At 52.1% G+C, this 9,207-nt stretch overlaps 1 protein-coding gene across 1 annotated transcript in view; it reads left to right on the top strand.

Moving 5' to 3' along the window:
* Positions 1-9,207, top strand: part of SULT2B1 (sulfotransferase family 2B member 1) — a 39,532-nt gene that overhangs the window by 23,185 nt on the left and 7,140 nt on the right. Inside the window, exons 3-5 of the mRNA XM_008048648.2 lie at positions 6,406-6,614; positions 7,575-7,701; positions 9,020-9,114. Of these exons, the coding sequence (XP_008046839.1) occupies positions 6,406-6,614; positions 7,575-7,701; positions 9,020-9,114 (431 nt within the window). The remainder of the gene's footprint in view (positions 1-6,405; positions 6,615-7,574; positions 7,702-9,019; positions 9,115-9,207) is intronic.

Genomic DNA, 9,207 nt, shown 5'->3' with positions numbered 1-9,207 from the left:
TCTGTCTCTATGGATTTGCCTAGTCTGGTTATTTCATATAAATGGAATCACACAATACGTGATATTTTTGTGACAGGCTTCTTTCATTCAGCATCATGTCTTCCAGGTTCATTCATGCTGTAGCAGGGATCAATGCCTCTTTTTTTTTTTTTTTGAGTTGGGGTCTCACTCTGTTGCCCAGACTGGAGAACAGAGGCACGATCACAACTCACTGCAGCCTCCACCTCCCGGACTCAGGTGATCCTTCCACCCCAGCCTCCAGAGTAGGTGGGATTACAGGGACCTGCCACCATGCCTGGCTATGTGCTTGCATTTTTGTAGAGATGAGGTCTCACTATGTTGCCCAGGCTGATGTCGAACTCCTGGTGCAAACATTCCTCCCACCTCAGTCTCCCAAAATGCTGGGGTTGCAGGCGTGAGCCACTGTAACCAGCCACTTTTTCCTCTTGTGAACTGGGTTGTTTGTTTTCTTATCTTTGAGCCTGGAGAGTTCATTATGGAATCTGAGCACAAATCCTAATCAGATATTCATTTTACAGACATTTTCTCTGGGTATGTGGCCTGTCTTTTCATCTTCTTACCAGCATCTTCTCAGAGTCTAAGTTTTTGATTGGATGAAATTAGTTGTTTTTTTGTTTTTTGGGGGTTTTTTTAGTTGTAGTCTCACTCTGTCACCCAAGCTGGAGTGTAGTGGCACTCTCAAAGCCACCGCAACCTCAACCTGCTGGGCTCAGGTGAACCTTCCTCCTCAGCCTTCCAAGTAGCTGGAACCATAAACGCACGCTACCATGCCCGGCTAATTTTTTTTATTTATTGCAGAGACAAGGTCTCGCCATATTGCCCAGACTGGTCTCAAATTCCTGAGCTCAGGCAATCCTCTCGCCCCCGCCTCCCAAAGTGCTGGGTTGACGGGCAGGAGCCACCATGCCAACTGGTACACTCACTTCCACTGGCGTCTCATGGGCTAGGGTGTAGTCGTGTGAGCTCACCTGGCCATAAAGCGCTCTGGGAAATGTAATTTCTAACTGGATGCCGGAGGGTTTGCTAACCCTTGCGGCTTTTGAGACTAGTGTGAAGAAGGGAGATGGATTGTGAATACACTGAGCATCTCGGCTAAATCAGCTTTGGGGGCCTAGATCAGTCAGGTCCAGACAGGAGACTGAAACCACACAGTAGCTTGAACAGGAAACGCTTAATGTAAGTAATTAGGAGGCTACCATTTAGAAAATAACAAGTTCAGCCAGGTTCAGTGCCTCAGCCTGTAATCCCACGCTTTGGGAGGCTCAAGTGAGTGGATTGCTTGAGCCTGCGGGTTCGAGACCCGCCTGGGCAACTTGGCGAGACCTCATCTCTACAATAAAATAAAAAAATCAGCCGGGCGTGGTAGCGTGTGCCGGTAATTCTGGCTACTCGGAAGGCTGAGGCGGAAGGATCGCCGGAGCCCAGCAGGTTGAGGCTGCGGTGGCCGGGAGCAGCCACAGCACTCCAGTCTGGGTGACAGAGTGAGACTCCAACTCAAAAAAAAAAAAAGAAAAGAAAAGAAAAGAAAATAACAGGTTCTGTGAGGGGCTTTTTGGTAACAGTCAGAGAGCACATGCAGGTGCCACACAATTCACCCCGTTGACAAAGATGTGAAGAAACTGGAACTTTTTTTTTTTTAAGTTGGAGTCTCTGTCACCCAAGCTAGAGTGCAGTGGGCTGTTCACAGCTACCATAGCCTCGACCTGCTAGGCTCAGGCGATCCTTCCACCTCAGCCTTCCAAGTGAATCACCACGCCTGGCTGATTTTTTTTTAATTTATTGTAGAGACGAGGTCTCACCAAGTTGCCCAGGCTGATCTCGAACCCGTGACCTCAGGCAATCCTCGCACCTCGGACTTCCAAAGTGCTGGGATTATAGGTGTGAGCCACCACAACTGGCCTAATTTTTTTTTTTTTTTTTTTGAGTCGGAGTCTCACTCTGTCGCCCAGGCTGGAATGCAGTAGCACAATCACAGCTCACCACAGCCTCTACCTCCTGGGTTCAGGTGATCCACCCTCTTCAGCCTCCCAAGTAGCTGGGACTACAGGTGTGTGCCACCACTCCCTGCTAACATTTTGATGTATTGTAGAGATGGGACTTTACTATGTTGTCCAGGATGGTCTCAAATTCTTGACCCCAAGCAGTCCTCCCATCTTAGCCTCCCAAAATGCTGGGATTACAGGCATGAGTCACTGTGCCCGGACAGAAGCTGGAAATCTTGTGCACTGCTGGTGGAAATGTAAAATGTAAAACACTGCAGCTGCTATGGAAATCAGTTTGGCAGTGACTCAAAAAATTAAACATAAAATTACCATATAACCCAGCAATTCCACTTTTGGGCATATACTCAAAAGAACTGAAAGCAGGAACTCTGACAGATATTTTGCACACCCGTGTGCACAGCTGCATTTTTACAGTGGCTAAAAGGTGAAAATACCTCAAATGTCTGTTGATGAATGGATGGATAAACCAACTCAACTGGGCTCTATCCATATGGTGGAATATTATTCAGCCTTAAAAAGGAAGGAAACTGGGCCGGGCTTAGTGGCTCAGCCTGTAATCCCAGCACTTTGGGAAGCCAAGGCGAGTGAATTGCCTGAGCCAGTGGGTTTGAGATCAGCCCAGGCAACTTGGCAATACCTCGTCTCCACAATAAGCCAAGGGAAAAAAAAAAAAGGAAGGAAGGAAATTGCTCCAACATGGATGAAGCTTGAAGACACGATGCTTAAGCTAAACAAGCCAGACACCAAGGGAAATATGATTCCACTTATGTGGGGTACTTAGAATAGCCAGATTCATAGGGAGAGAAAATAGAATGGTGGTTATTGAGGTCTGAGGGGGATAAGAACTTCAAGCCAGGCGTGGTGGCTCACGCCTGTAATCCCAGCACTTTGGGAGGTGGAGGTGAGAGGATTGCCTGAGTCCAAGGGTTCAAGACCAGCCTGGGCAACTTAGCGAGACCTCATCTCTACAAAAAATTAGCCAGGTGTGGTGGTGTGCACCTGCGGTTCCAGCTACTTGGAAGGCTGAGGTGGAAGGACTGCCTGAGCCCAGCAGGTCAAGGCTGTGGTAACCGTGAGCATACCACTGCACTCCAGCCTGGGCAACCGAGTGAAACTCTGACTCGAAAAAAAAAAAAAGAATTTCAGTTTGGGAAAATGGCAAAGTTTTGGAAATGGATGTGAATATATTTTATACCACTGAACTGTACACTTTAAAATGACTAAAATGGTTGGGCACGATGGCTCATGCCTGTAATCCCAGCACTTTGGCCGAGGTGGGAGGATCACTTGAGTCCAGGAGTTCAAGACTAGAGTAGGCAACATAGCACCCCCATCTTTAAAAAAAAATAGTTAGGGCCTGGTGTGGGGTCTTATCCCTGTAGTCTTGGTATTTTGGGATGCTGAGGCAGAAGGATTGCTTGGCCAGGAATTGAGTGAAACCCTGTCTCTACCAAAAAAAAGAGGTTAAAACTGCAAATGTTATGTATATTTTAACACACAAAATGTTATTAACTAGTAACAGGGGCTAACCTACCCAGGGATAAGGAGAACGCCAGAGAACAGCTAATAGGGGGCTAAAACCTCTAGGGCTAAAGCCTAATCTCCAGGGAAGAAATAAATTTGGGAGAAAGACTCCTCTGTCCCACCCCCACCCAAGATGAGGATGTCGCAGGAGAGGGTGTGGACACGCTCCCTACATAACTGGGAGGGTCACCGAGGTACTACGGGCTGCAGAAATCTGCAGAGCCGAAGGGGACATGTCCCTGGGTGTCCACTGCAGAGCCGGCCGCTGTCCATCACTAGATCGCGCGGCCAGGCGCCCAGGAGGACCAGGGAGAGAAGCCTGTGCTCAGTCTGCGTTCCTCCACCGCCCTCTAGTGACAAAGCTTGACACCGATGTCCCCCAAATGGGAAACAGTGAATCTGGAGGCTGGAGGCCACTGCCAGTAACCGAACCAGGGCGCATGCTAGAAAGCTGACCGGTGACCACGAACAGCTTTCTCGTCTGACCCTCCAGGGGCCGGTCTCCTGGAATCCAAACCTGGGAACTGGGCAGTTGGTGAGGACCACTCAATTTTTTTCTGGGACCAAGGCTGGAGTACAGTGGCACACTGCTCACGCCACCGTAGCTTCGACCTACTGGGCTCAGGTGATCTTTCCACTTCAGCCTCCCAAGTAGCTGGAACTACAGGTGTGCACCATCACGCCCAGCTAATTTTTTGATTTATTGTAGAGACGAGGTCTCGCTATGTTGCCCAGGCTGGTCTGGAACTCTTGGGCTCAGGCAACCCTCTCACCTCTGCCTCCCAAAGTACTGGGATTACAGACGTCAGCCACCATGTCAGGCCCTGGTTTTTTGGGGGTTTTTTTTTTGAGTTGGAGTCTCACTCCGTCGCCCAGACTGGAGTGCCGTGGCCGCTCCCGGCCACCGCAACCTCGACCTGCTGGGCTCTGGCGATCCTTCCGCCTCAGCCTTCCAAGTAGCCGGAACTACAGGCGCATGCTACCACGCCCAGCTAGGTTTTGATTTATTGTAGGGATGAGGTCTCGTCAAGTTGCCCAGGCAGGTCTCGAACTCACGGGCTCAGGCAATCCACTCACCTCGGCCTCCCAAAGTGCTGGGATTACAGACTGAGCCACTGAGCCTGGCCTGTTTTTTTTGTTTTTGTTTTGTTTTGTTTTGACGCTGTTTTGTCTTAAGAGTTAGGGTCTCGCTCCGTTGCCCACGCTAGAGTGCAGTGGTGCAATCATAACTCCCTGAAGTCTCAAACTCCTGGGCTTTAGCCATCCTCCTACCTCAGCCTCCTGAGTACCTGGGACTGGCTACAGGTACACACCACCGTGCCTGGCTCATTAAAAAAATTTTTTTTTTAATCTTGTAGAGATGGGTTCTCACCATGTTGCCCAGGCTGGTCTCAAGCTTTCAACCTCAAGCGATCTTCTTGCCTTGGCCTCCCAAAGTGCTGGGATTACAGGTGTAAACCACTGCACCAGCCCCTCCATATATTAAAGAGCTCTGTCAGCCAGGTGCAGTGGTAATCCCAGCACTTTGGGAGGCCAGGGTGAGAGGATTACCTGAGTCCAGGGGTTTGAGACGAGTCTGGGCAACTTGGCGAGACCCCATCTCTACAATAAATTAAAAAATCAAGCTGGGCTCGGTGGCTCAGCCTATAATCCCAGCACTTTGGGAGGCTGAGGCAAGTGGATTGTCTGAGCCTGCAGGTTCGAGACCAGCCTGGGCAACTTGGCGAGACCTCATCTCTACAAAAAAATTAGCTGGACATGGTAGCGCATGCCTGTAGTTCTGGCTACTTGGAAGGCTGAGGTGGAAGGATCACCTGAGCCTAGCAGGTCTAGGCTGTGGTGGCTGTGAGCATGCCACTGCCCTCCAGTCTGAGTGACAGAGTGAGACTCCAACTCAAAACAAACAAACATGATCAGTTATCATAATACTATAAGAAAGGGATTGGCAGTAGTGGGAAACTGCCAGGGGAGGTGGGGGTGCACCTCATCAGCAAGGGTACCTGCATAATGACCATTTGTATACTTAACCCTGAATTGTACCCTACATCCTTAAAATAAAAAAATTAATCAACAAACAAACAAACAAAAGGAGTGCTGCCTGGGCTAACAGACAAGTCTTGAATGTCAATGGCTGGGCCCAGTAGTTTATTTCTTGTTCCTGCAAACTCCAACCCGGCCAGAAGGGTGGAGGGAGGGAGGGAAATCCACACAGTTCCAGACACTGGACTCCTTCCATGTTAAGCCTCTGCCATCCACCCTGGCAGACCCAGAAGCTCTGCTGGAGTCCACATCCAGCCAGCAGACAGGAGCAGGGAGTCACACGGGACGGTTTATGGGCCAAGCCTGGAAATAGCCCAACATCACCCCCTACATGTCCCTGGCCAGACTTGGTCTCATGGCCCCACATATAGCTGAAGACAAGAAAAGAAAATACAGGCCAGGCATGGTGGCTCATGCCTGTCATTTCGGTACTTTGGGAGGCTGAGGCGGGAGGATCGCTTGAGGCCAGGAGTTTGAGACCAGCCTGGGCAACATAGTGAGACCTCGTCTCTACAATAAAAAGAAAAAAATGTAGTCCCACCATATTTCCAGCAGAACGATGGCCCGGCGTGGGATAGATAGCTTGCTAGCCTCTGTCGTGTGCCCTTTCTGGCTCTGTCCCCATGGATGGAAGACTTTGTTTCTCTGGGGCTCAGTTTCCTGCTCTGGAAATGAGGTTAATCAGCCCTGGCTTTTCTGCTGGCTGTGAGGAATCAGTGAGGTGAAACAGGCGGGGATCGCGCCATCCGTGCCGTCCTCGATCTGACTACTCCCCCTCAACCCTTCTGCCCCCTAACCTGCCCGATTTCTCCAACAGGCACCAACTGGATGATCGAGATCATCTGTCTGATCCTGAGGAACGGGGACCCCGCCTGGATCCGCTCGGTGCCCATCTGGGAGCGTGCACCCTGGTGTGAGGCCATCGTGGGCGCCTTCAGCCTCCCAGACCAGACCAGCCCCCGTCTCATGAGCTCACACCTCCCCATCCAGATCTTCACCAAGGCCTTCTTCAGCTCCAAGGCCAAGGTGCGAGTGTGTGTGTGTGTGTGTGTACGGGTGGGAGTTGGGGACAGGGAGCATAACAGACCAGCCCTTTCAGCATTGCTTTCTTTCCCCCCCCCTTTTTTTTTTTTTTGAGCAGAGTCTCACTCTGTTGCCCAGGCTGGAGCACAATGGCATGCTCACGGTCACCGCAGACTCAACCTGCTGGGTTCAGGTGATCCTTCTGCTTCAGCCTTCCAAGTAGCTGGAATTACAGGCATGTGCTACCATGCCCGGCTAATTTTTTTATTTACTGTAGAAACAAGGGCTCACCAAGTTGCTCAGGCTGGTTTCAAATTCCTGAGCTCAGGCAATCCTCTCGCCTCAGCCTCCCAAAGTGCTGGGATTATAGGAGTGAGTCAATGTGCCCAGCCAGTACTGCTTTCTTTCTATTTTTTTTTTTTTTTTTTTTTTTTTTGAGTTGGAGTCTCACTCTTGTCGCCCAGGCTGGAGTGCAGTAGCACACTCATAGCCACCACAGCCTCGACCTGCTGCTGGGCTCCGGCGATCCTTCCGCCTCAGCTTTCCAAGTAGCTGGAACTACAGATGCATGCCACCACGCCTGGCTAGTTTTTGTGATTCATTGTAGAGACCAGGTCGCACCAAGTTGCCCAGACTAGTCTCGAACCCGTGGACTCAGGCAATCCTCTTGCCTCGGCCTCCCAAAGTGCTGGATTACGGACTGAACCAATGCCCCGGCCCAGCACAGCTTTCTTGAGTGCATGGTGACCGTGCCCGTAGTCCCAGCTACCCGGGAGGCTGAGGCGGGAGGGTCACCTGAACCCAGGAAGTGGAGGCTGCGATGATCCTTGACCAAGCCTCTGCACTCCAGCCTGGGAGACAGAGTGAGACCCTGACTCAAAAAAAAAAGGTGGGAGGGACTTCAAGGGACTTGGATCCTGCTGTGCCCAATGCCTTCTCCCCTACCCCAATACCCACGCACAGGTCATCTACATGGGCCGGAACCCCCGGGATGTGGTGGTCTCTCTCTACCATTACTCCAAGATCGCCGGGCAGTTGAAGGACCCCGGCACGCCCGACCAGTTCCTGCGGGACTTCCTCAAAGGCGAAGGTGAGCACTAGGAGGAAACTGGAGGGAGGGGGGTCACAACCCAAGCCCTGGGGGAGAGAAGTCGCCAGAGGACCCAGAGAGTCAGGGGGCCAGAGGAGGGAAGAGGAGAGAGAGGCAGAGACGACACCGGGCCTTACGGAGACAGACAGCAGGAGGCCAGGAAAAAGCAGCAACAAAAGAGACAGAAGGAGAGATGCAGACCAAGAGACAAGAGGGTGAGATACAGAGATGGGGAGAGATTGAGAGATGCAGAGTACACAGGGACAGAGACAAGGAGACAGAGGCCAGGCTCAGTGGTTCACGCCTGTGATTTCAGCACTTTGGGAGGCCAAAGTGGGAGGATTGCCTGAGCCCAGGAGTTCAAGACCAGCCTGGGCAACACAGCAAGACCTCGTCTTTACAAACAATCCCAAAATTAGCCAGGCAAGGTGGCATGGGCCTGCAGTCCCAGTTACTTGGGTGGTTGAGGCAGGAGGATCATCTGAGCCCAGGAGTTCGAGGCTGTGGTAAGCCATGATTGTGTCACTGTGTGTGTGTGTGTGTGTGTGTGTGTGTGTGTGAGAGAGAGAGAGAGAGAGAGAGAGAGAGAGAGAGAGAAGCTGACTAAGAGAGAAAAATAAATGCAGAGAGACAGAATCAGAGAGAGACCAGGAGAGACAGGAAAACAAAGGAACACCGGCCCCAGTGCTAAGAAAGACAGGGTTGGCCAGGCGTGGTGGCTCACGCCTGTCATCCCAGCACTTTGGGAGGCAGAGGTGAGAGGTTTGCCTGAGCCCAGAAGTTTGAGACCAACCCGGGCAACTTGGCGAGACCTCATCTCTACAATAAATCGAAAAATTAGCCAGGCATGGTGGCACATGCCTGTAGTTCGAGCTACTTGAAAAGCTGAGGCAGGAGGATCGCCGGAGCCCAGCAGGTCAAGGCTGTGGTGGCCAGGAGCATGCCACTGCACTCCAGTCTGGGCGACAGAGTGAGACTCCGGCTCAAAAAAAAAAGGCAGGGCGCCCGAGCTACATGTTCCTTTCCCAGCCCCTGTCAGAGACCCTGACTGTGGAGAGGAGTCCGAGTGTGTGGGGGCGCAGGGATCGGACAGCTGATGGACTGCATGGAGAGACAGACAGACGAGGACCACCCCAGAAGGGCCACCCGGGAGGCCCAGGCTGAGGGAGACCCTGAACTTGGCAGACAGGGAGAGGCCCTGGGAAGGGCGTCCAGCTCCCAGGGGCAGACCTGGGGGTGTGGAGGGTGGAGCTATTAGGCCCCTGAGCCCCAATGGGGGACCCCCAGCCCTCACCTCCCCCCGCCCCTCCACCTACAGTGCAATTTGGCTCCTGGTTCGACCACATTAAGGGCTGGATTCGGATGCAAGGCAAAGAGAACTTCCTGTTCATCACCTACGAGGAGCTGCAGCAGGTGGGTGCCTCCCCCTCAGCCCGGTGTCCATCCCCCCCGCTCCGCACCCTGCTCCCTTCCCCCAACCCTCCTCCTTTCCTGGGTCCCCTGGAC

The sequence above is a fragment of the Carlito syrichta genome, unplaced genomic scaffold (assembly GCF_000164805.1).
Source record: "Carlito syrichta isolate Samal-C Ts95f unplaced genomic scaffold, Tarsius_syrichta-2.0.1 Scaffold126461, whole genome shotgun sequence".
In the NCBI taxonomy this organism is placed as follows: domain Eukaryota; kingdom Metazoa; phylum Chordata; class Mammalia; order Primates; family Tarsiidae; genus Carlito; species Carlito syrichta.
The sequence above is the reverse complement of the archived record's forward strand: the minus strand, read 5'-3'. Positions and strand labels throughout refer to the sequence as shown.